Source organism: Aspergillus eucalypticola, assembly GCF_003184535.1.
Source record: "Aspergillus eucalypticola CBS 122712 chromosome Unknown BO83scaffold_4, whole genome shotgun sequence".
Taxonomy (NCBI): domain Eukaryota; kingdom Fungi; phylum Ascomycota; class Eurotiomycetes; order Eurotiales; family Aspergillaceae; genus Aspergillus; species Aspergillus eucalypticola.
Window position 1 is genome coordinate 180,169 of NW_020290278.1, and position 25,639 is coordinate 205,807.

General features: G+C 48.5%; 6 protein-coding genes and 1 non-coding gene across 7 annotated transcripts; 5 read left to right on the top strand and 2 right to left on the bottom strand.

Annotated features, from left to right (window-relative positions):
• The first annotated feature begins 150 nt into the window (after window positions 1-150).
• Window positions 151-1,703, top strand: BO83DRAFT_331029 (uncharacterized protein). The gene is made up of 4 exons (XM_025528255.1): window positions 151-519; window positions 575-993; window positions 1,046-1,215; window positions 1,290-1,703. Exons 1-4 carry the CDS (start codon window positions 189-191, stop codon window positions 1,603-1,605), a joined length of 1,236 nt encoding a protein of 411 aa, XP_025391454.1. The 5' UTR covers window positions 151-188; the 3' UTR covers window positions 1,606-1,703.
• Window positions 1,704-2,143: 440 nt separating this feature from the next.
• Window positions 2,144-4,335, top strand: BO83DRAFT_353996 (carboxylesterase family protein). The gene is made up of 3 exons (XM_025529079.1): window positions 2,144-2,343; window positions 2,404-2,868; window positions 2,927-4,335. The coding sequence occupies exons 1-3, from the start codon at window positions 2,215-2,217 to the stop codon at window positions 3,998-4,000; spliced, it is 1,668 nt and encodes a 555-aa protein (XP_025391455.1). The 5' UTR covers window positions 2,144-2,214; the 3' UTR covers window positions 4,001-4,335.
• Window positions 4,336-5,947: 1,612 nt separating this feature from the next.
• On the top strand, window positions 5,948-7,419 carry BO83DRAFT_375238 (uncharacterized protein). Its single transcript, XM_025530410.1, has 2 exons — window positions 5,948-6,278; window positions 6,340-7,419. Exons 1-2 carry the CDS (start codon window positions 6,099-6,101, stop codon window positions 7,174-7,176), a joined length of 1,017 nt encoding a protein of 338 aa, XP_025391456.1. The 5' UTR covers window positions 5,948-6,098; the 3' UTR covers window positions 7,177-7,419.
• On the top strand, window positions 7,394-7,465 carry BO83DRAFT_t72. Its single transcript has one exon. It is a non-coding gene; the product is annotated as a tRNA-Arg (tRNA).
• A 2,551-nt stretch (window positions 7,466-10,016) lies between these two features.
• On the top strand, window positions 10,017-10,559 carry BO83DRAFT_423673 (uncharacterized protein; the record flags this gene model as incomplete). The annotated part of the gene is made up of 3 exons (XM_025535117.1): window positions 10,017-10,360; window positions 10,422-10,489; window positions 10,549-10,559. 3 exons carry the CDS (start codon window positions 10,017-10,019, stop codon window positions 10,557-10,559), a joined length of 423 nt encoding a protein of 140 aa, XP_025391457.1.
• A 573-nt stretch (window positions 10,560-11,132) lies between these two features.
• BO83DRAFT_168729 (GMC family oxidoreductase) lies at window positions 11,133-13,341 on the bottom strand. The gene is made up of 2 exons (XM_025526370.1): window positions 12,904-13,341; window positions 11,133-12,851 (listed from the first exon to the last, which is right to left on the bottom strand). The coding sequence occupies exons 1-2, from the start codon at window positions 13,141-13,143 to the stop codon at window positions 11,238-11,240; spliced, it is 1,854 nt and encodes a 617-aa protein (XP_025391458.1). The 5' UTR covers window positions 13,144-13,341; the 3' UTR covers window positions 11,133-11,237.
• Window positions 13,342-14,710: 1,369 nt separating this feature from the next.
• On the bottom strand, window positions 14,711-24,605 carry BO83DRAFT_414334 (uncharacterized protein; the record flags this gene model as incomplete). Its single annotated transcript, XM_025534557.1, has 5 exons — window positions 14,711-15,589; window positions 15,646-16,418; window positions 16,487-20,678; window positions 20,958-24,219; window positions 24,271-24,605. The coding sequence occupies 5 exons, from the start codon at window positions 24,603-24,605 to the stop codon at window positions 14,849-14,851; spliced, it is 9,303 nt and encodes a 3,100-aa protein (XP_025391459.1). The 3' UTR covers window positions 14,711-14,848.
• Window positions 24,606-25,639: the final 1,034 nt, after the last annotated feature.

Genomic DNA, 25,639 nt, shown 5'->3' on the forward strand with positions numbered 1-25,639 from the left:
TCGCGATAGACAACCGACGATAAGTGCCGCAGCAGAATCTCGGATCTAACCCCGCAGACTGCGGGGCGTGTTCCGCCGTGCCGATGGTCAAGCTTGAACCCTGAAATTTCCGCCAGGGTAATTTCTCCCTGCGACATACTTTTTGATCCTGAACTATTGCGTGTAGTATCAGAATCTCCTCAACTATAATGACCTCCAACTCTACTTCGCTTCCATCCGTCCCGCGCGTCAACCTGGGCGACAACATCATCCTTCAACCCCCTCTTTCACGATGCGGACAGGGTCCAGGCCTGATTTTGATAAGATCAGCCAATGTTGCAGAATGCCAGAACAAAAATACCAGTCTAGACCCAGAGCCACTGCAGAAGTGGGCCGAGGAAAGCTATGTAGTTGCGCAGATCACTTTCGACTCAGACTCAAGCGCAAACGCTTCTCTACTGTCGATCAGAATTGACAGCGCAATTGCCGGCTTAATCGCCCTGTCTGAATGCAATGACAAGGAGAAATTCGGCATATTAGGTCTATATTCCCCCAGTTCGAAATTATCCGTTACACACACTAACGTGGACCTTAGTCTACGGCTCCCAATCCGATTACGCCCCAACTTTCATCCACTCACTGCTGGCCCACATCAGTGGCACAAATAAGTTTGCAGCAATAGTATACCACAGCATTTGGGACGCTTCCTCCGATACTCCAACACTCATGCACATCCCAGGGTCCCATGCACCCACTACCAATGGCACCAACTACGTCTACCCCGACGTATCCTCTCCCGGCTTCATCATCCCCGGTCACCCCGACTTCAAATACTCCACTGCCAGTGTAGCGCATACCCGTTCCCTCACCTTCCTCAAGAGTCACCTGAGCGGGCCATACTTCGACCTGGAGAAAATCTGGGCCGAACACACATACTACGAATTCGATGTTCGATCTGTCGAAAAGACCATGGCCACAATGGTTCAAGAACCATATGTGAACCATATCCCGACCGTAAGCCACTTGCTCGCCCCTTCATTCTATCTCATACTAATTACCAACACAGATGACCGGCGGCATTGGCCGCACCAAACTAAGCAACTTTTACCTCCACCACTTCATCTTCAACAACCCCGACGACACCGCTCTAGAGCTGATAAGTCGGACTGTGGGTATTGATCGCGTTGTAGATGAGTTTATTTTCTCCTTTACACATGATAAGGAGGTAGATTGGTTGTATGCTTCACCTCTTAACAAGCTTCCAAATATTAATTAGAACATGTGAGTAGCAGCTGACAAGGATATGACAGGGTCCCCGGCATTCCCCCAACCCACAAACCGCTTCGCATCCCCTTTACATCGGTCGTCAACATCCGCGGCGACCGACTCTACCACGAGCACATCGCATGGGATCAAGCGACCGTTCTCGTTCAGTTGGGTCTCCTGCCACAATGGTTGCCTTTTCCGTACCAACTACCGGATGGAAGGACACCCGCGCCAGGGAAGAGATTCGAGTACAAAGTGCCTGCTGGAGGCGTAGAGACCGCGGAGAAATTGAAGGACGAGAGTGCGGTGGAGTCGAATGGGATGTTTGGAGTGGGGATTAGGGAGGTGGATGATTCGTGAATTGGGTTGGACTTGAAGTGTGATTGGAATATGTGAGCATAGTAGTATGGTAGTATAGTAGCATTTTGAATGGAATTGCTAATCTTGATAGAATTGTCATTTTTGTGGCGCGGCTGGCGGATTTAAGATGCGGAAGGCACCTACTACTCGGTCGGTGTGTCACATTCCGGATTCGGAAGGTTGGTTGGTTGCGGATGTTGGATAAAGTGGCTGAAAACATCCCACTACCATGAAATCTCTCCTGCGCTTCATATCTGGATCTACGAATAATTCAATACTTGGCTGGCCCGGGAGAGGAAGGTTACAACAGTTCTCGGGACGCAAGTGATCATTGTCACCTTTATTGAGTTGCGATGATGCGACATCGGCATAAACTATTGAACTATAACTACACCGTCTCGATTATCTTCCGATTAACATTCCTTGGAGACTTGGCCAGCACACTCTTCCAATGACTCCCCCGTCGGTCCGTTCTAAATATAAGCAGATTACTATCACAATCGACAGTTATTGACAGTTGATATCACACACACAGATATCACACACCCACACCCACAAGCCATACTGTTTGCCGCACATAATCACTATCTTGCAGTGCGATTGCTTACTATGCATCTCCGGAAGAAAGGCTACATACTTCCCCTCAGTCTTATCTCCTCTATCTCATCATATGCTCACTCCAAATCCTTACCCATCGTAGATCTGGGTTATGAGCTACACCAGGCATTTTCTCTCGATGTAAGTACCTACCTGTACCAAAGTACTAACACATTCAATAAATTGATTAATTCGTCCCAGCAATCAACCCAAGCCTATAACTTTAGTAACATTCGCTACGCCGCACCACCTGTATCTACCCAGCGCTTTCGCCCACCGCTGCCTCCATCACCGAATAGAACCGAAATCCAGAATGGCGCCGTTGGACGCGTGTGTCCCCAAGGCGAACCTATATGGACAACAGAAATCCTGATCCCGTTTCTTGAAAGCATTTTGACAGGCACGCCGTTTAATGGGTCTGATGATATAAGTGATTATCCAATTGTCTGGCCGCCCGCAGATGCAAGAATCACGGAAGATTGCCTTTTCTTGGATGTGGTCGTGCCCCAAAGCGTTTTTGAAGGGTCAGAGGCTGCGCCGGTGCTGGTTTGGTTTGATGGAGGAGGCTTTGTTACTGGTGATAAGACAGAGGTACTGCCTACGGGACTTTTGGAGAGGGGTTCGGAGATTGGAAAGGATTTTGTGTATGTTGCAGTGAATTATCGGGTGAGTAAGATTTCGGTTTACCTTCAGGTTTGGTGAGACCGCAGGCTAACCTACGAAGCTGGGAGCATTTGGGTGGCTGTCTGATGGCGAAGGCCTGGGCAATGCTGGGCTTTATGATCAACGCTTAGCATTGGAGTGGGTGAAAAAATATATTAGTCTGTTTGGTGGTGATCCTGGGCGAGTGACTATCATGGGTGAGTCTGCTGGAGGGGGTTCTATCGTCCATCAATTGGCAGCATCTACGGGGGTGGGGAGGGAGGTGCCTTTCCAGCAGGCGATTATTCAGAGCCCAGGGTGGTATATGCAATCAGTTGAACTACAGAAGTCGACTTTCCAACACTTCCTGGAATTATTGAACGTGACCTCTCTCGAAGAGGCCCGTCAACTTCCATCAAATCAGCTGATTACTGCTAATGCCTACCAGATAGCCACTACATCTGTGTACGGAACATATACTTATGGGCCGGTTATTGATGACACATTCATAACAGATCTTCCAAGCAGGATTTTACTGGATCCAGATTTCAAATGGAAGAACATCCGCGTGATGACAAGCCACACAATCAATGAAGGGCTGACTTTCACTCCGCCAGCAGGCGTGAACAGCTCAGCCTTCCAATCCCTCATCGAGACTTATATTCCAAGTCTATCGCCCAAAACTGTGGATCAAATCGTCCAATATTGGTATCCCCCGGTCTACAACGCTTCATCCTTATCCTCGGAGACATTGGGATATAGCAATCCCTTAGAGCGAACATCGGTCTTCATGAGCGATGCATTCTTTCAATGCAAGAACCTCTACCTCGATAATGTATTCGATACCTCATACGCGTCGGTATTCAGCGTGCCACCGGGTGTGCATGCCCAAGATGTGGCATTCAACTTCTGGGACCATTCCCAGCCCGATACGGAATTGGGGCTATTCAACGCAAGTCTCGCGCTGGCCATGCAGGATTATATCATTACGTTTTTGAATCAAGGCTTTCCCACTTCGGCCGAAAATATGGCCATCGAGTGGGAGGAATACTCGAAAGATGGGCGCGTGATGAATTTGGGCCTGCAAAATATTGCGATCACCTCCGATCCGGTGAACTCGGACCGGTGTCAATTCTGGTGGAACATTACTGGATGAAGAGCCTATATGCCTTTTTCACACTATCGCCCTATTCAATTTTCCCACTGGTTAGTCTGGGCCCTGCAGATTCAGTACGGTTATTTAGTGCTTATAATTGAGTTGGATATTGAATGCAACGGCAATCTGCTACTCTGCCAATGATCAACACGGCCTTGAGCCGCATTTGAACCTCTCAAAATTTAGGCCCCGGAGACCATTGAGTTGTTCGGTAAATAGTCTAATTGCAGTGAGACATGGGCAGAATTCTCAGTTCATGAATGACAGCGATAGATGCTAGTAAAAATAGCAGCAATTTCTCCGCTAGCGCTGCCGCTAGAATGCTTGGTCGGAGCAAATGCCACCGACTGGAAGAGCTCGACTTGATATGTACCAGTCGCTAGGCCCACTACACACTATCTAAAATCTAAATGAGGCACAGCAACGGTGACTAAATAGATAGTGACACCGTACGGAAGGTGAAGCCGAAGAGAAAAAAAAGTGTATGTTTGGTGCCTACTTAGTACTTCAAAGTTCCTCAGCTTTGCCGAGACGACCAATTGCGCTCGGAGATAACCACGGCTGCCTAACCTAGTAAATAGTAAGGCGGTCACCGCGGAGTCCGTCGGTGGGCACTAGGCAGACTCGCGATTATTTAGAAAAGCGTCGTCGGGCATAAGAGAAGAGAACCAGAAGACATCGGGGGATCTTCGGGGGCGCATTCGGCAAGACAAAGGGGCGGAGAGAGTCATGTCCGAAGGTATTCTTCTATCCTATCCAAATTGTAAATTTGTTCACATGATCGGCAGGAAGTGAAATTTCTTCCACTATTCCAATCTTTGTGCTGCATCTCCACGGTCGGAACAGCCCGTCGTGGAGAGCGAGCTGCCATTGGTAAGGTGTCAGGGGTAGTTAGTAATAAAAGGTAAGAAAAGAGTAGTAATTTGCCCAGGGGCAGGCAGGCAACCCGTGTCTTAGTTAGTGACTGCCAGTCAGCCAGCCAGCCAGCCAGCTAGTCGATAACCTCGTTGCTAAGCTTCCCATGGGTAGGACTACATTGGCTGGTCGGTTTATGCCTCAATGGCCCGTGGGGGCCAGTGAGGCTTTTGCCATTGGGTAGATTTGTCCTGTCAGCGAGTTGGAGTTGAAAGTGGGAGGGGTTCATCGCGTGCAAAGTGGACCCTGACGGACTGGGACTGGGACTGTCTCACGCTAAATCCAAGACACTTGGGCCAGGAATAGATAGATGGCCACTGGAAGTGGGCAGAGTCGAGTTTGGTAGTATCTAGATAGCCGCTAGACTACTTTGTACATAGACAGAGCATGTGCTACACTGCTAATAGTCTTAATTAGCTAACCAATTGGGGCGGAGGGCAGTGTTTTGAGCGCCGTCGTTCCATGATCCGAGGGTGATTTGATGTGAGGATGAAGATCGGTCGCCTTTTCTGGATGATTCGAATAAGACGGATCGTTGCATTTTGCATCAGCGTGGCTGACGGGGGCCAGTTAGATGGTTGTATCTTGGGGGCGGTTTGGCGTTCTAGCGTTTTCACAGTAAAGAAGGATTGAAAAGAAAGGAATGAAAGAGGTGAAGGAAGCGAAGGGGTGTGTGCCTGGCCCCCAAAAAAGGGCAACCATGAAACCAACGGCACTGCGACGAGGCTGTGTTGGACGGCGTTGCTTCCGTCGCGAGGAAAAAGATGATCCGCGCGATCAATCAGAACGGGCGGAGCAGCTCATCATCTGCATTTTGACCTGCATTTTCCCTCGGTGAATCAGGGTCGCTCAGCCTTAGCTTAGCTTCATCCTCTTTCTTTGGACCAAGTTGCACTGACCCAATCACTTTTCGGCCCCTCCGTTAGCGCTGAATGTTGTCATTGTGGATTGATTTGATGCGCTTTTATATGCTTTGCCCGGTCGCTCTTCGTTCTGCATTAGTTCCTCAGTCTCTCCTTACTTGCTTTTGCCAAAAAAAAAAAAAAAACAAAGCACAAGTACTTCTATAAGCTTTTTTCCCGCGCGTCTCCGTCATTCTTTACCACTGTTCAGTTCATCCCTGACAGCCTGTCACTCTTTCCAACATCCATCCCATCTACCCCTACACCACATCTATACCACCATGTTGCTTCGCCTTCTATCCGCAACTGGTGCTTTGTGCATCACTACTGTGGCCGCCGCAGCTCTGCCTGCACCTCAGCTGCATTCTACCGCTGGTTCTCATCAAATCAACCTTCCTGCTATCCCCTGCGCTTTCTCGGACTCGACTTGCACAGAATCCTTCGACTCTGGTTCACAACTGGTATGTACTCACGTATCAACGCAGTCGACCATCATCATCCCATACTAATCATCTTGGATAGACCATCGATTTCTCCACCCAAAATGGCACCCTCCGAGCCAACAAACAACCCATCTTCCCCGCTACCGTCCCGATGCAGTTCACAGCAGATCGCAAGTGGGAGTCATTCGTTCAGCCAGTTCAGGTCTCCTACTCGTTGGATGTACGGCCACTACCTGCTCGTCCCGGTGCTGGTCTGGGCGATATCTACTACCTCAAGCTCCGTCTCTTCGACCAGCACGGTCAAGCTGCCACGCAAAACACCATTGCGATCAGTCTGATTAGAGACGCCCAGGGTGGTCTGCAGCTGGCGATGATCGACCCGAACGGTAGCCGCGATTACGGTCACGGAAACCGTGTCTGGCAGATGAAGGCCTGGAAGGAACAGCTCGAAAGATATTACAACCATGCCAAAGAAGCCGTCAAGAACTGCGTCAAGCCGGAGCACCCGAAGCACGAACACGAGCATGAACATGAACACGCCCACGAGCACCCTCACAAGATGATCGGATCTTCAGACGCCCACCCCCACCGCCGCCCTTCCTCCAACAAGTACTACCCCTCCAGCCAGAGCGGCCACTTTTTCTGGACCGGACGTGAACAGAGCATCATGAAGATTGCCCGTCCGGTCATCCTCCCCGCCCTGATGGGAATCATGGCTGGTGGAGTGGCCTGCATTGTTGGATTCCTACTGGGTCGTCTCATCATCTCGATCTACCTGTGCGCCGCTCGCCGCCGGCAGCAGCAGCAGAACATTCCCATCATCAACATTGAAGACGGCGAGCCTATCTCTGAGAAGGAAGCCCTTCTCGAACCCTACAGCGATCAGGAACCTGAGTCGCGCCAATCATTCCCATGATCTTTCTTTCTTTCTCTTCTTTTCGTCTCTATATACCTCACGTCCACCTGTACATTACAGCCCCTTTCCTACTGTCTCTGTTTCCACGTTCATGATATCCAATGCAGCATAGCATACATACCCTTTGTGATTTTGTCCATATGAATACTAGTTAGATGAATTCATGTGTCCGTCTGCCCAAAATATAAACCCCTTTCCTGTTCCTGGTATTCAACAAGGCCGGCTGGCCCAATGGTAAGGCGCTTGACTACGGATCAAGAGATTGCAGGTTCGAGTCCTGCGTCGGTCATCTTTTTGAAATTTTTGCTGGTGTGTAAATAATCTCTGTGCTCTGGATCGAGTGGGTGGGTATTGAGCGGATTATCACCCGACCCAAACTCTGCTGCTACTACGGCTGCTGCTGCGGCGGAGTTTAGACCCACCATGTCTTGGCATTTTGCTTTTTTTTTTTTTGGCTGATGTGAGAGAAGGGGGCAGAGGAAGCGAAGCTCATGCCCAGCTGCATTGTAGTGCATTGCATTTCAGGGGTTATCATTTGGGGTATTTTTTTGTTTTTTAAGCCTTGCCAAGGTAGGATGAGGGACTGACTTGTTTGGGGCCGTCAGGGTGTTGGTGTGCTGGGTGTTCGTGTTAGGGTCGGGTGGTCACCCGAGGGAAATAAATTTCTGTACAACCACCATAAGTGATAATAAGTTCATTCTACCATGTGGGGACTCTGCACAGGCAATAGAATAATAATAATCTCTCTATCATTATTCATTAGGATGGACTTTTACTTCTTTGAATGACAATGAGGGTAGTGGTAATAAATAGATGTTAGAGAGAAAGGCCTTCATGATATCTTTAGAATTTCAAGTCTACTTACTGATCAGTACATAGATAGCTATGCATCAAAGTCAAGACTCAAACATACTTAGCTACTCCAACTATCCTAAACAGAACAGTGATCAGACTAAAACACACACACAGGTTTAGCAACACCCTCAATATGATCGAATGACATCCAAATCCACATCCCACATCACCTGTATTCAAATCTCACCAAACCAGAAAAGCCCCAATAACCCCAACACCCAGAACAATAATCCCTATCCCTCCCACAGGCCTTGAAAGAGCCCTACTATTCCCAGCAGAAACCCTCACAGTCTCGGCCATATCCCAGTCCCAGATCACTGTGAGGTTCTCATCTGGTGTCTCCCAGTCGTAGGTCACGGTGGCGTTGGCTATCTTGGTGTCGCTGCGGTCTGCTAAGCAGGGTGTGGTGAGGAGGGTGGAGATGAGGAGACACAAGAGGATGAATTTAATTATTATTGAGGAGAATCTTGTTCTTCTGGGATGGAGGAGGTTGGAGAGGAGGTTGGTTTGGGAGTTAACCATGTTATTTTTGGAAATGGAGTGTAATGTCATAGGTGTTGATGGAAGGAAATGATTGGGATGTATAGAGGAAGGGATTTGGGTGGATGGAAGCTTTCAAACTGAGGTTGGAAGGTGGTGTGTCGACTGATCATGGCTGCATCAGAATTAGATGTGGTTGGGCGTCATTGTGAGGTTCTCTTTATTTTTTATCTAGCAGTGATATTAGCTCATGAAACCATACTGATGTAGGTAACTCTCAACCAATATTTCGTGCGTTCCTAAAATTGCATTAGTAAAGGTTCTATATGCTTTCCTTGGTGATGTTGGTTTAGTTGAAGATATACCCACTTAGCGGACACTCCACACCTTCCAATACAGTCGAGAAGTAGATGCGATCTCGTTTCAGGTCAATTTGATCATGAATGCATAATGCCATGAGCTTTGTCCACAGGCCTGATACTAGGCTTCAAAGAGTACCGGCAGACATACTGGATCATCATCATCATCTACCGCACCGAGCATCGCGAAAGCTATACACCTCGGTCAGACAGTATCGTCACTATCATCAGAGCACCTAATATTCGGGGAACAGCTGGGTCGATAATACTGAGGGAAACCCAAAGAGAATTCTAATAAGTTGATTATGTGCAGTATTTGCTGCTTTCTGATCTAAGAGAGAATGTTATCAAAGACACTGCAACCTCAGAAGTAACAACAACAGTGCATCAATCTCAAAGAAAATACGGACAAAGACAAATGGCCCAAACACAAACCACTATTATCCAAGGAACACTCCACTATGTCGGCACTGTGGGAAGTCCAGGCATAAGCATATGCTAAGCAGCCACTACTCTTCTAGCCCTGTAAGCTCATTCCCCATTCTGCAGCTACCTTCAGCTATGAGGTAGTGCAACAATGAAAAAGCTTCCTTTTCAGCCACTGACTGATTGGCATGACCTATTGCAGTTTAACAACATCACCCCTTGCTGGCGCATATTTGCGATGCCACGTCCGCCGGATCTGATGTCACCGCAGATCTGCGACCAATTATCCTCCGCAGCTTCATTATCGGGACGGCACAACGGTCCCTTTGACATCATCGCGGCAACACACATCCATTCGCATTGTTTATGTCGCCCAGAATATCGTCATCCCTCTACCATGGGTCCAATCTATCCTCTCATTTCTGGGGTAAACATTAACCACGTGGGTATTATAGGATTCCTCCAACCATCAACAAGACATCTCATGCTACAGCAGCCTATGATCATCGACTAATTGATTGAGCTTTCTTCACCGTCTCACATCTATCGCCACTTACGTATGCCCTTAATTCTCAGTACTGTGTAGACAAAGGGAAAGCTATATACAGCACAACTACCACCATCCCGACCGTCTACAATCTCATCTCCAATATCCACTAACGCAGACACTCGCCTCAATCGCCTCACCATACTCTAAGAGCAAGCTACAGGATCACCAACATGCCCCTCTTTCACTCCTCCTCCCACTCCAGTTCCGACCGGAGCAGTATCGACGATCCCAACACCACATCCTCCCACTCTCACCGTCGCTCCCGCCGCTCCTCCGGCTCCCCCTCCCACTACTCATCGTCATCCACTTCTCCCTCCTCCTCCCGCCACCACAACCACTCCCTTTTCGGCCATAGCCGAAAAAACGAAGACCCATCCATTCTTGCCGCCAAAGAACAGGTTTCTCGCGCAGAAGCGGCTGAGCGGGAGGCTGATAGGGCACTGATGGCTTCGAAACGGGCAGTGCGTGAGGCCAGAGAACATGTGAGAAGATTGGACGAGGAAGCGAAGATGGAGTAAGTTGCTTCCTTACTCATTGTCTTTCTCTTGGTCAGACATGCTAATATTGGATGGTAGAGCACGCGCTGCGAAAATGAAGCAGGATCAGGTGAAGTCGATTACGAAGAGGGCGAAGCCGTTGGGAAGTATGTGATTGAATCTTTTTATATTCGTGTATGTGATGGCACTGACTTAAGGCTTCTAGGACATGTGTGAGGTCGCTTTTCTGATAGTCGATAGGGATCTTCTTCAACAGCGAGGGGTATGGGCAGACTGAGTATATGAAACTATAATTCTCAGCATGTATTTCTATCGTATGGTTTCTTTATAATTCGGTTCGGGTATCGCTTCGTGGGAATTCTTTGCAGGATGAGAGTCATGAGTTATGATGGATACGTTTCTTATGTTTGTACTATACTTGTGATTAGTTGAATATTAAATTTCATTTTATGACGAAACAAACTGTATGTGTTACTCAGCTATTGACTGTTTGCGTCTTGAGGATTGAGCGAGCTTGAACTGACTCTAGCTAGTAGCCAAGATATGAATTATGCAGTGCAGAACACAAAGGAGAGCCAAAGGCGTACAACCATAAGAGCCTGTAGAAGGTCAGGTGATAGAAGGCGTACCTAGCTACTGCTTCCAAGACTCCTTCCCTTCCTTGGTCTTCCCGCAGGAAAGCCATCAGAACTGACAACAGGAAGCTTGTCTTGACAAATCACAATCAACGACTCCATCCATTCCGAGGTACTTCAATAAAAGGAAATAATGTGACTTCTTTGATTACCTCCGGTTGCAGCATCAATGAAGGCACGCTATCAGCCAAATGACTATGTCTCTCCACCCCACAGTAAGCCAAAACAAGATATCCAGGATACCAAGAGCCATTTCCCATCACAACGAAGCCAATCTATCCTCCTTGATAATATCAGCAGCCTTTTCCGCCACAGCATACACTGTCGTCTGGATGTTCCCGCGAGGAATCAGTGGAATCACACTGGCGTCTACCACGCGCAAGTTCCTACATCCATACACCCTCAACCGATCATCAACCACACCCCCAATCTCTCGCGGCAACATAGCTGTCGTTCCTGAAACATGATAATGACATATTAAGCGGTCCCGCGTGAGCTCACGTGCTGTTTCTAAGCTGGTCACACGCGTCGGATAATGCAGTCGACGGCCATTAGGCTTCAGCAGCGATGCCATGGGCTCCGTGGCTGCCAGCGTCTCAAGCCACATTACATGACGCGCTTGGATCTCCAGATCAAGTGGATGTGACAGCATACGAGGGTCGAAAGTCGGCAGCACTGTTGGATCTGACGAGGCTAGATGTACCGAACCTCGGGAAAATGGCCGGTTCAAGACTGCCACTATACTAATGTAGTTTCCGGGCTCTGACATGCTAAAGGTGCCTGTAGGATCGGAGCCTTTGTCAGGCGTCATTTGAAATGGTGCTAGCGTATACTGGCACGTTGGCTCGTCGTCATCTTCGAGAAATCGGCGAAGAATACGGTACTGTGCCGTCTGTCTGGCGGAACCTTCCTCTTCCAGGTGCTTTTCTATGAGGCCGGATAGCTCGCCGTTTTCCAATTCCGGGAGAGTCATGAAAGCCGAACCTAGTGGATGGGAGCCTAATGGTCCAGCTCCCGAAGATTGCCACGCTTCCATGGCGGCTTTGGCTACCTCAGGATCCCGTAATGCTTCCCCAGTTATTTGACCATCGGCAGCCTCCCAGGTAAATGGGACGAGGCCATGTTCTTGCAGGTTCTCGCCTACATTAGGATTGTCGATGATAATATCAATACCATGTGCTTGCAGAAGCTTTGCATCACCGATGCCTGAGAGCTCTAGCAGATGCGGTGTCTTGATCGTGCCAGCCGCTAGGATAACCTCTGCTCTTGCGGACACCGTGTGTTGGATTCCATCATTCCCTCGAAACTGGATACCGGTCGCGATAGCTTGGCCGTCATCGACACAGGCTGTCTTGTCGAGCAGAACCTTCTCCACAAAGGCTTCGGTGATGACTCGGAGATTCGAGCGTTGCGCTATTTCGGGAGTATAATAGGCGACGCCCGCATGACTACGAGCCCGTGAGGTCCCGTGGATAGTAGCCGGATTGCAAAAGGCACCCTTAGCCAGACCAGACATTGGGTCGCCTGTCAGCCGATGATTCAAAGCCTCAAAGGTTCGGGGCCAGGCAGCCGTGAACGCCGGAAAAGGCCCATTACCAAACGAAATCTGGATGGGTCCATCGGTCCCTTGAACATCCGGGTCGACATAGCCAAGCGATAGCTGGTCACGAATCTCATCCGACGGCGGTATGAATGTCTGCGATTTTCGCATGTAGGTGGAGAGAGACTTCCAGTTCCAGCCTGAGTTTCCCAGCTGCTCCCATGAGTCGATATCGCTACGGCTAGGGTATATTGCCATGCCCATGTTGATAGCCGAGGAACCTCCCAATGTTCGACCGCGGGACTGAGCAAGGCGTCGGCCATTAAGACCTTCCTATTCCACATTAATATGAGGGACCATGTATTGTAAAGGCTTGCATATGTACCTGAGGTTCACTGATAAGGCTCCAATCGAATTCAGGGTCAAACCAGGTACTGGCTGAGAGGCCCGGAGCTGCGATACGCGGATCGTCGACACGATCGCTTCCAGCTTCCAACACCAGAACGCTGACTGCGGGGTCTTCTGTCAATCGGCTGGCCACCACCAACCCGGAAGTTCCTCCTCCAACGACGACATAGTCGTACACTGGCTGGATTTCGGACAAAGATGAGGTATCTCTTCTCATGATGATGGACTTGTATATGAGTTGTCATGAGGTGAGAGCAGAAGAGCCGGTCAGTTGCACCCATTTATATTATAACCCAGCTGAATCAATCGACGCTTGGGTCAGTCGAGAGTAAGCATAGCGGGGTCACGGCTCGGATTGATACGAGAAACTGACTGACTTGTCAGATGTGGCTGTCCGCCCTGAAGTTATTGGATATCGTCGCCCGAGAGCCCAAGGAAAACCCGGCTTACGCAGCGGCGGCGCTTATTGTTATCAATGCTGCACCGAGCAAGCATCGCCGATCATTTGCTGCAACATTGGCCCTTCTAGGTCCACCCCTCCAATATCACATTAGTTCATGAGCTAGCAAAGCAAGCAACATGATATGCTGCAAAATGGTAGCAAAGGCCTTTTGTTACAACGGAGATCTCCTATCGCAAATTGTGCGACTTTCCCGGCGGTCCCAAATTTGAAGCACATTGCAGAATGAGCTGCAATGCAAAACTTGAAGATGAAGGTTGGTTAACAAGTCTAGTTTGAATGATGCTAGTATCTCCAGTTCAGGCACCACCATGCCGAAGCAAGGGTCCAGGCAGCGGCGAGGCAGCAACGACGCAAGGAATGCAGGCTCCAACCCACCATTGGCCAAGGGCTCCAGCGATGATGCTTTCCCCGAGCTATAAGTAACACATACTACCCATAGGAACTATCATCACACGCCTCTTAATATTCTGGTCAAACCAGTTCACTTTGCCATCTTCATTCGATATTCACGCTTGAGATCATCCCATCATCCTTTCGAGCCCTTGCAAAGAAGCCCACCATGACAGCAAAAGTTTGTCCTAACATATCATCAAATCTAAGTGAACTTATCATTATTAACAATGTTATTATACCTAATAGTATTTAAATTTGAATTCAAACTAAAAAACAAAAGCCTAGTAACAAAACTTGTTAAAGTAAAATGGATTATAATCCATCCAATAGTATATGTTCTTTTCAATATATCTAAAAACAGTAATATTTTTATTTAAGATATTCATTTATTTTAATTACTAGTCATCCAACATAGTATCATCGATATCATTGAAAGCTCCGTCATGCTGTCCTCCCACTTTCGAGTTGACTATTTCTGGATCAACGGACGGGACCGGACTGTGTGCTCTTAGGTGTGTCGCGCGGGTATTGAAGATAGAAACGAACAGAGCTGTAGATATGATGTTCTAGAAGGAATTAGTAAGTTAGCTGCCTTGTTTTCTGTTTTGTTTGGAAGATAGAAGGGGACAGAATACCTTGACTGGATTCCGTAGAGATGGACGGTGAGCTGAGTACGGGGGGGGTCTGAGAGGGGATATTAGATTGGACAAATGATCGATAGTATGTTTTGTTGGTTGTTCGGAGTTTCTTATTGCAGTGAGGTTGACTGGGAGTAGTATACATAATTTGTACGGGGTGTAAAGCTCTTGAGGATTGATAGTGGAGGACATATTATTAGTTCAACTTTTAAACCGTGGCAAGATTATTTGACGGCACTGTCATTAGCTCTCATATTGTCTCAGTTCTAGTCTAGTCTAGTTAATCAATTGCCCAACCACGGTCGCCAACTAGTCCAGTCATGATACAAAAGAAAGCAATCCTATCTGCGACCAGCACAGATGGAGCAGACATAGATATCCCGTTGAGGTAGATCAAAACAGATTTGAATTGGTAGCCCTCTTTGCATTCACTGGCAATTTCTCTCCTCGCCATCGCCATCCTGGTAGCCATCGCCATCTTCGATATCCTTGTGATTCAACTCATCGACCTTGTCGTACTTGGCCTCATCAACATCTTCCTGCTCATGATCATCCTGAAAGTTCTCATCTTCAACTACTTCATAACCACCCATATCGTCCTCGTCGCTGTCGTAGTATTCCTCCTCCTTCACTCCAGACTTGTAGCCAGAAGACCGAAGTATATGGCTGGGGCCGTTTTGTGCATTCACTTCAGCGAAGAAAGGGTGATCAACACGAAGAGGCCTCCGCTGGCATATGTAGCCCATGGGCGTATGAGAAATGTCCTGGCCTTGCCGGCGAAGGGCTAGCCATTCTTGCAAGAAACCCATTTTGTTTGTCAACTCTCGTGACGCAAGGTTACTGACATCTAGCCAGTCAGGCCCCAGCTGTAACTGTTCCATTATCCCCATGTACTCGGCATATCCGAAGTACAGCCGTCCGGCGAGAATCCCAAGTTCGAACGATAACCATGATGGCAGAGCATGTGTTGAAGATAGAGGCGGGATTGAATAATAGTCAAGTCGTTCGAAATGCAACATGCGTCTCGTAACCGGTGCTGCATATGTGATGAGGTGCGTTGACGAAGTACCGCAAGTACGCAGAATGGGGATCAATGCTTCTGCCTCTTCGGGAATGATAACAACTGCTATCTCACTTTCTGTATTGCAAAGTAGCCAATTAACAGGACGCTGTAGATGATGTCAGTTGAGGAAGATACGTTAAGCGCTATATATGGCAGTCTTACCGTGAACTCATCGCCTGTCTTATGTTTCGAATTGATGGTCCTTGTGAACTCTACAGATACGAGCAAATGAGGCAGTAGACTACTGCCTTTGATTCCAAACTTCTTTGACAACTGAGTTTCATGAAGCACACTTGCCGCAGTAACGGTTCCGAAGCCTTGCAGTTGACCAGTCTTGGCGAAATGGGATAAGGCTGGATGTAGCCCAGGGAATCCGTAGGCTTTCAATCGCTGAGGGCGTTGCATTTCCCTCTCCTCCTCTATTTCGTAAGCAACCTCCCGTTCCTGTTCAACCTCTTCCAAAGCTGAGCTGGTGATTGTGCTCTGCAGGAGATCAGATTCACTCCGCCTATGGTCAAGCTGTTCTAGGAATTCAGCCACCCTTCCGGTCGCCGGCGGTAAAGCAGCCAGTGATCCCCTCTCTTCGTCACTAGAACCACAAACACGCGGCTTGTACAGCTGTTCTAGAGTCTGCTGCTCGGGTTGCTGTAAAATCTCCATGTATTTCTCACGATGCGTCTTGTTTTGGACGAAGTCTGGGAATTCCGAGGCAGCTTGGATGCGGCGGCAGAAATCAATACCCTGGGAGTGGAATAGTGGCTCTAGCTCGGCATTATTTGCGCACGTTTGGTACAGAAGCCAATATACCACATTAGAAGAATCAATGTTATCGTTATGGTTCTTCTGATTAACATCCAAGATACTTTGATGGACCTCGGGAGGCGCGATAAAAGTAACAGATTGCGTGGTGCCAAGCTGACGAAGCCTCATGGCCGCTATAGACAGTAATTAGCAAGCATTTTACTATTAGGAATATCAAACTGGAGATTAAAGAAGAACCTACCCTGTACAGTCTTATCCTTAGTCTGGTTAAGGCCCAGTGTTAAAGCCCCTTTGGCATCAGCAGGAAGCTTGAGGTCGGTGCCTCTGGTATGAGCCTCATCAAGATAAATGAGGCAATCTTGCAGGTTATCGGCGTATGGGGTAGCTAGAAGTGGCGATTTTCTCCCGATCCTGTACCAAACCCAAGGCTTATTGTCAGTGTCAAAGTATACTGCAGCCTGCGGTGCCGTATCCTCCTCCAGCCACGTCTTGACCACAGTCAAGTTATCCATCTCCAAGATGAAAGCACCAGCATCTATGAGAACACGGATTTTGCTTTCTGCTAAGTCGGATAGAAGTTCAGCTTCAGATCGTCGTCTCCCGTTTGTGACAGCGTGCTTGTACTCCCTGTTTCTGCTCTGGAGTAGGTAAGTAAGGACTTCAGCATTCGTGTGCAATAGTTCCGGCAAATCGTGTTGCTTAATTGTCAACGGCAGGAGTCTGCGATTGTCATTGGTCCCACTGAAACCGGTCGTAAGTCCAGTCCGTTTAGAGGCTGTGTTACAATCGTTAAATGGAACATCCCAGCCCGAAGCCTGAAGCTTGATCGCAAATTGCTTTGCGTGAACGGGGAAGACAAAATGCCTTAAGAAGTAATTGATCACGACCATCGATAAGCGCATATGATACCAAAATTCGGTCACTTGGCCTTGGTCATCGACATTGATGAGATTCCAATGTCGTAGCACTTCAGGAAGGTCTGTTGATGTCTGTGTCCATCGATCGTACTCAGTCGCAGGATCATCCGACTTAAGTACAGCTTGGAGGCATCGACGGCATTGCTCCTGGCTCAAGCCCTCTTGATAGAAGGAAAGGCACGTAAACAGGATAGCAACATCTGGATGGCCCCATTCCGCATAATCTGATGGAATACCCTTTGCTTGAAAAGGCACGGCCATCGGATCGCGCCTCGGATGCAGTCCGTACTGAACATTCCATCTCTTCTTCAAGCACAGCAAAAGTATTCGATGAACAATTAGACCACGCAACAGATATGCTCGCTTGCATGCTCCAGGGGCATCTTGAAACAGATTTTCTATCCACTGAGTGGCCGAGGCATCCAAATTTTCCCGGGAGATAAACTGCTTGATGAAATCTTGATCGCCAACAGTCCAGCTCTGAATTGGAAGAACTGAGCTGTAGCCGGAACAGATCTCGTGCACGATTCGCTCACTGAGTGCAACCTCCACATCCCGCCTGAGTAGGAACACAAGTGGAAATGAGGCGAGCGGTCTTTCAACCAGATCGATACTCTGAGGAAAGGCTGAAGCTAAGTCACGAACATGTTGAGCTACCAAGCCTAGAACTGCCATTATCACCTCCCAACGATCGGGATGTCCATCCACCGCAAGCTGTGGGCCACTCGGATAGATAAGTTGTGTCTTAACAGCCAAAGTGTAGTCGCACTCGTCAAGGACATCACGGCCAACATGGTCAATCCAATTCTGAATCGCTATCATTTCGGCAGCCTCCACAAGCTTCAGATCTGAAACTCTTTGCAACCCACTCAATTTGAAGGACAACGAGTGCTCGGGGATGCTCAGAATGACTCCTGCTCTGCTACAAATCTCCTCATGGAGGGAGCGGTATTCCCGGACCAGTTCTATGGTTGTGGGAGTGCGCCGTGAAAAGGGAATATGCATAAGCTCCCGGCCGACAAGGCCCCCTAGCCGGCCCTGAAGAACCTGTGCAGTTTGCGTCGTCAGTGCTTTCGGCACTAGGAGCCTGAGAAGATTGCTACCGTCAGCCAAAGCACATGCGACCATCGGCATGATAACCGAAGTCTTGCCTTGACCCATGTTCATCTGCAGGACGGAATTGGAGCCTGAGGTGGGAGATACCATCTCCAGAGCCACGGTTACTTGCTCTTGGCGAATCTGCATGTTTCCATCGATTTCAAGCAGAATCCAGTCTGGGTACTTCAAGTAATCCCAAATGGCGTGAGATGGATACTTTTGCTCTTGTTCAAGCCTGCTTTTGTCGCTTTTTGCAAACAGCTCCTTCATACGAATCAGGCGCTGTAATTTAACAATTGCAAGGCCGTACGATATTAACGCCAGTTTCATGTTTGGTCCATACTCGACACATGTGGTAGTTCGAAGCTGTTGCAGAATGGTTCTCGGGGTGATGCACGGCCAGATATTGCATTGTTGCAGCCAAAGGACTCTGGTATCTCCGGCTGAAAGCTTTTCGCATATCTGATGGTAAAACTGGCGTACAACAGAGTGGGCCTTTCCGATCTCTTCATCATACTTTGCCATTTCCACCAGATAAGATGTCACTGATTCATGAGGCTCCATTGGCTGTTCATTCTTTTTCCGGAGTGCAGCAATACTCAACTGCAAATCCTGGCCATAGGTCGACCTGACCGAGCAACCTGAGTTCGCGATTTGGCGCACTATCTCCTCAAGCTCGATAATCTCTGGTTTAGTATGTTCCTTACTGACTGACAAGGGTGTATGCTTCGTAGAGCTCGGATGGTGCGCGGTCTCCATCTTTTTCATTTGTGGAGGGCAGCTTGAGCTCGACACTCCTTCTGGACCCGGCTTGCGGATGAGGTCTTGGTCTAAATGTAATTTGACTCTTGGGGTGGCTCTTAGCTGCGACCTAAACAGCTCAGGCTTAGCTTCTGTAGGAGCATCGTCAAAATTATTCACGGGTGCACTATAGACATTCAGAATTTTCTGAATATTTTTGACAAGCCCTGAAAGCCGAAGGTTCTTATAGCGCCGCAGCCAATCCGGGCTAACTACGTCAACAGCACTGTTGACATCCAAGAGATTGCCCGAGAAAGAGATGTTTGAGGGTTTAGAACAAGGCCATTCCTTAAGGAGGGATAAAGCGAACGACTGGCTCTCAGCCATGCATTGCGTCTCATGGTTAGCACGTTCAGCTTCAATGTCTGTATACCTTGCTTGCTTATTCTTCTGAAGCTTGTTTCTCTGGCCAACCGGGCTCTGATACTGCTTGCAAAAGGGCCGTGCCAGGGTTATCAGTGTCTCGACGTCAGGGGGGCCATCGTCTGGGAAGTTTTCAAAGGAAGCATAGGACGGCAAGTCCAGTTCTTTCAGATCAGACAGAATGAAAAAGGCTACCAAAACCCTTACCATTTTCATGTTCACAACATTGCCATACGAAATTAGGCCTAGGTGGAACATGAGGCGGTATGCATCCTGAGGCTCATACTCTGTGCAAAGGCGTACCAACATGCCGAAGTTAGGTGCAAGGTCTAACGACAGCATATCTTGGATAGAAGTCGGAGCAAATGTGTTGTTGAAGCCACGAATATATGGCCACTTTTTCAGAATACCCGCAAGCTTGTGTGTGGTTCGAATCACGGGAGGCCGCTCTCGGAGTAGAGTCACAATTTCTCGTACATTAGAGATGCACGTAGGCGTGGAGTTTCCCGCTCTTGAGAAGTATGGAACATCGGGGGGTCTGCTTATGGGCTGACACGACACACCCGAGCGTTCGTACAAGGATCGGCGCCAGCGTGCCCTTTCGCTGAGATGTGGTTCGTTCATGGGGTTTTGCGGTTGGTAGGGTGTTCCATCGATCTGAAATTTTGAAAGTTTCTGAGACCTGGTTAGGATTGAATCAATTGCTAGCCTATATGCCTCATGCTGTGTTGATGCCGTCAATTCTTCGTCCCATTTCACGAGTTGCAGGCGTTTAACGCCTTTAGGATAATACTGTCGTCTTGGCGTGAGATGGGAAATGTCATGCAACACATCTATGACGTTCGAGCTCAGAGGACTCCACGGCAGCGAGTAGGCCGACTCTAGAATTGATAGCGCTTCTTCAGTTCCAGTTCGATTGGTAAGGGGGTCGGGAATAACGAAAGATGTAAGCGCGTGCAATTGTGCCAAGTTATACAATAGACGCGGCTCAATGGGACCATGAACCCGGCCAAGGACATCGTCGATCATGTACCTTCCATAGTCACCATCATTCTGTTTCCGGACTTGCACATGGATTCCATATCGTCGATGACTAGTTGTCCCAAGCGGTATTATGATGCTGCGCTGTGAGCGATTGTGGACGTTGCGAAGAACCAGCATGCTTTCAAGCCCGTAAAGGGTACCAGCATCTTGATTGGGATCGATCTCTGCATTCAGTTGTTGGCATCCCAATAGCCTTCTTTTCTTGTTCACCTAAAACCTGAGGTTCATGCGCTTTAACTCGACAGAAAGGGCTTTTCTGAGCGGTTGATAGATCGTTAGCATCGAAGGTTCTTCGAAGTGAAGGAAGATACTGGCGACGGCCTTGGCTAGTTGGGAGTGAGGGTCGATCAAGGTAGAGACATTACGATGCGCCCTCCGAGTCCGAATGTTTATTAACCAGTTGCTAGGTCTCCTTCTCCAGATTTTCGGCATACGTCGAGCCTCGATAATCCCAGTTCCCAGATCAATCCAGTGCACACAATCACGAACCAAAGGTACAGGCAAGTCAGAGATTTGGCCCTTTTCGAAAATTGTTCGTGGAACAAGTTCCAGCAGTCTACTATCCTCGGTAGTAGCCTGAATGACTAGATCTTGACCTCGACGTCCCAAATGGATTTGATGACCCTCTTTGTTTATCGCCAGAGTGTAACTCATGCCAGGCCGATCCGATGGAAAGGCAGTCAATCGCTGGTTACCAAAGAGCTCTTTGAGTATTTCTGAGTCGCGAATGTCAGCTGGCAGCTTCCCCAACGGCCTCCCATCTACAAGAAAGTGACCTTCCAAAAGATGAAGGTGAAAGACCTGAGGTACTGTGTGCTCAGTAGGCTTAGATTCAGCGGTAATCCACAACTCATATGGTCGTGGCAAGCTTTCCCATGGCGTATAATCTCTGCTTTTTAGCCAAACGTTGTTGATAGCACATGCGATACTTCCAGGATGCATCTGAACCGCACGTTGCATAATTGGCCGAAGTCGAACGGACGCTTTTATATCACGCACTAAGATGTTGCGTGTGAAATGGTCAAACTTCTTCATATCTACTACTACACTCTCTTGCATTGCCAGTGTAGCCTCGATAAAGCATTGGAAGCTTCCAGGGTCAAGCGTGCGACCGACATAAGCTAGCGGCAAGAAAGTGCGTCGACACAGTAAAGCGGCTAGAACGCAGTAGCGAGCTGCTCTTTCTGCAACGTCAATTTGTAAGGCGTTCCGGGTCTCCATTCGCAGGTGGTTGATCCATTCCAGTGTGATGCGGCGTATCTTCAGTAGCAAATTCTCCGCTTCTACTCTCGATGCTTGGCACCCGAGGTTGTGTACTTGAATAGCCAAGGTGAGCAGACTTTCCATGTATGTCACTTCACGCCAGTTTGGGGCTATTATGGAAGCATGTTGGTCAACTTGCTCGATTAACCTCTGACAAAACCGAAGATCTTTGAAAACACTATGTATCACGCGCAAGGGATCATCATCCTGTGAGTTAGGACCAACTTGCAAAGCAAGGTGACGCAACAAAGTCATTGCATCTAGCGAGCTGATATTGATATTGGAAGACCCAAGCTCAGTCAAGATAGACAGCCATCGACTATGCTTTCCAGACATTAGATTCTGGTGTGCCAAAAACTCATGCACCGTCACTGTTGGTGGACATTCGCGCATTTTTGCAATGGCCTCATAAGAAGATGGACCCGGGCCATACGGAGCAAAATCAGAGGACGAGTAAAGTCCCGCAAAAGGAAGGTCTGGGGGCAAGGTAAGAACGAAATGGTGCGCAAATGTAAGGGGCTCGAGCTTGTCATTGGCCCAAATTCGGCGGTCAGAATCATAGTACAGAAAATTCAGTCCGAAAGGCCGTAGAATACTTCTCGTTGACGCGGGCAAGGCCTTCCACTTGTAATGTGTGCTCAGATGAGACTTCGTGCGAGATGCAAGAGATATGCCTCCCTTAGATCTCGTCTTCATGTAGCTAGAAAGTGGAGTGTGTCCCTGGAGCATCACCTGCGGTGACTCTGCGGCTGTTGCGTTTTTCGGGGGTCCAAGTCGGTTGATGATAGTCCAAGTCGCACTTCGGTACGCGGCAAATGCCTTGGGGATCCCTAGCTCAAAGACAATCGCTCTCTTCTCATACAATCTATCATCTGTTGGCAAGTAATCTTCATGAACAGTGATCTGTAAACGTCGACGACACCGGATATAATAACAGTGGCGGCATCCTCGGATATCATGGGTACCGTCGGTGTGTCTCCGCTGGGTACAAGCGCTATTATCTTTATCCTCCGTCAGCGACTTGAACTTTTGGTTGACACTCGTCAGCTCTGACTCCTTTCTATCCCGAGCGCCTGAAGATGCGGTCTCGATTATATTTTGCAGCCGAAGCAGGTCGCTGCCGATCGGGAGTTCCAAAAAACGATCGGCAAAGCAACCTGGTGATGGATCAGTGAAAATTGTCATACTGCCCCTAGTAGCTGCAGTGCAGCGACCTTGAAGGTATGTCTGAACCTTGTTTAGGCGCTCTAAATCAATGAGCCGAGACAAAAGTAGAACATCCAACAGCTCGGGACAAAAAGCTGGATGATACTCAATGAGCAGAGGGTATGCATTTGTAGCACATTTGTCCATGTCGATCCATAATTCGAGGACATTAAGAATTAGAACACTCATTTGCTCTTGGTCTCGCTCGTGAGATTGTCCTACAATTTCCAGGTAACGTTCCAACTGGTGGGCAATACCAATGCACACCTCTTCGCCTCCTTCCTTTGACTTTGCCGTCTTTTGCTTTCCCAACTCAATGTCAAGCTCTGTTATGGCAATTTCAGAGTACTGCTTAGCAAGAGATACAAATTGATCATCGGTATTATCACCAATATTGCCGGATAAATCGGCTGGCTTCACACTCTGAGTACTGCGCACTGCAGGACGAGAAAGGTTCATGACTCTCTGAAGATAGGAGATGCTGTTGGGCAAACTCAAATAAAGGTCCCTGTTCTCCGCATGGTGAGGCAACTGGGGTATTTTGCGCTTAGTGTGCTTTTTAAATGCTTCCCATTCACCGTTAATGGCAATTCTTGCAGCGGTGACAGACTGTTGGCAAATAGGATCTAGGGTCCGGGATAGGTGGGCATGTGAAGCTCTCACTGCAGTTGAGGAAGTTTGGCTTTCTGTTTGCAGCTTGGCTAGTCGACGGCACAGTTTGGTGTTCAGCCAGCTCCATTGCCCCGGTTCCAATACTCTGCTTTCAACGAGATTTTCAAGTAATTGTGCCAAGACAATGCAAAGCAGATACTTGTACTGCAAACGGCCTAGATCACTGCCCAGATGTAAATAGAGCAATCTTTGGATAGACACTCGAAGCACAAGCCAGAACGGACATCGCCGCCACGGAAGTTCAGCATCGTGCCAGCATACATCATCCTTAACACGTTTCTGTAGTGCAGGCGGGCATATATGGCTACCGTTAATCTCGAGCAGTGTTATCAAGAACTCGGTTACTATGGCTGGGTCGACGGTATCGCGTCTCTCGACCACCTCCTTCCCAGCTTTCCTTGCTTTGGCCGCAAACCGTTCCAGCTGTTCTGTGCTCGTCTTTTCGAGAAAGTCTGTAAGAGAATCTTGGAGAACCGGGTTTCTAAACTCTTCGACAGGCAGCGATGCTGCCGTTCCTGGGAATGTCCATCGCAGTGCTCCCGGGGCGGCGAGTGTTTGCTCTGCGCTTGGTGATGTTTCGAAGGCCTCAATGACCACATTATCACCACTCCTGATAATGACTGGTCAGTAATAGCGCGCAATATTCAGGAATCAGACCTACTGTGGCATCCGGATAAGCAGTGCGGCGTTCTGCTCTCCGATATTTACTATGACAGCTCCCCCTGGCTGTAGTGCTCCCAGTGCGTCAAGCAGAGCGCCCTTGTTCACCATTACATTCTGATTCACTACGCTGCATGTGTCGAGTGTCGCAATAATTGACTCCCAGACAGACTTCAAAGCGTCATCTGCAACATGGCAGAGGGTTTGAACTGCATAACGCAAGCGGGTTATGAGTTCGCGTTCTACCTTTTCTGGCTCCCGGTCTTTTTTTCCAGGAAGCTTGGGGGGTAAGGCGATATGATTGAAAACGTCCCTAAGAGTCTCAGCGACGGACATTTTGATGAGGCGTGGTGATAGTAGTATGGTGCTGCGCAAAATAAGAGTCTTTGTTAACAGATGCACCCGAGTACCACAGGCAGTGTTTTAATAGGCGCGACGGGGCCAACTCACCACCTGGAGCGAGGAGCGCAATCCCTGTTAGCAGGACCCTATTAACAGGACATACCAGCGGCACCTACCGATGCAGCCTTATCTTGATGGTAGCAATGGTGGGACCCCTGTCTGATTATATTGCCACGGACGCGTCACGGCGCCAACGGCAGAGTAGAGAGTGGCGTGGCAGTGTGATATTAGTTGTTGTCAACGTGATAGCCTTTTACGGTTGAACAGTATTGAGCTAAAGTCGGTATACATTCTCCAAGTGAATCAACAGGAAGTGAATGCCTCCGAAAACCTTTCCAGTGTTCCTCATTTCATTGGTATGCATCAGGGTTGAGAGCATGTGAGTGAAAGGCGGCTACATTACAGAATGGCGTTCCGTCATGTCGTAGCTGAGGGTCATCAATTCCACTGATATTGTTGGGTTTCTAGTCAAATATCACTTATGACTTCATTTTGATAGGCCATGCTCAATCATTGATCCTAACTAGTACGTAAGGTCGGGAGTCACTGCCCCAGCCGCTGGCGAAGGACATCATTGCACCATCACAAAGCGATCCACGCCATTCACATGGTCTGGAGAAGCTTTCGCCTATCAGCATGTCTGGGCGTCGCATCTGAAGGGATACCAAGGTATTTCCCGACAACAGCCTTGCAGCGCCAGCGCCTATGGTGAGGTGTTTTCTGATCAGATTAGTGGCCAACCATTCCACTGCTCGCATCGACAACTCGGTAGACAGTATGATAGGATATGAATGCTTACCATCGATGCATGCGGTAGCGCCGACTGCGCCTCAATCACTTCCAGTTCACTTTCAGCTCAGCTGCAGCGCCAGAATGTGATTTACTTGTAGAATGCTGACTTCTTCCAGAGACACCATGATGTAAATATGTCAGAATGTCATCAATTATAGTATGAACTATGATGATTG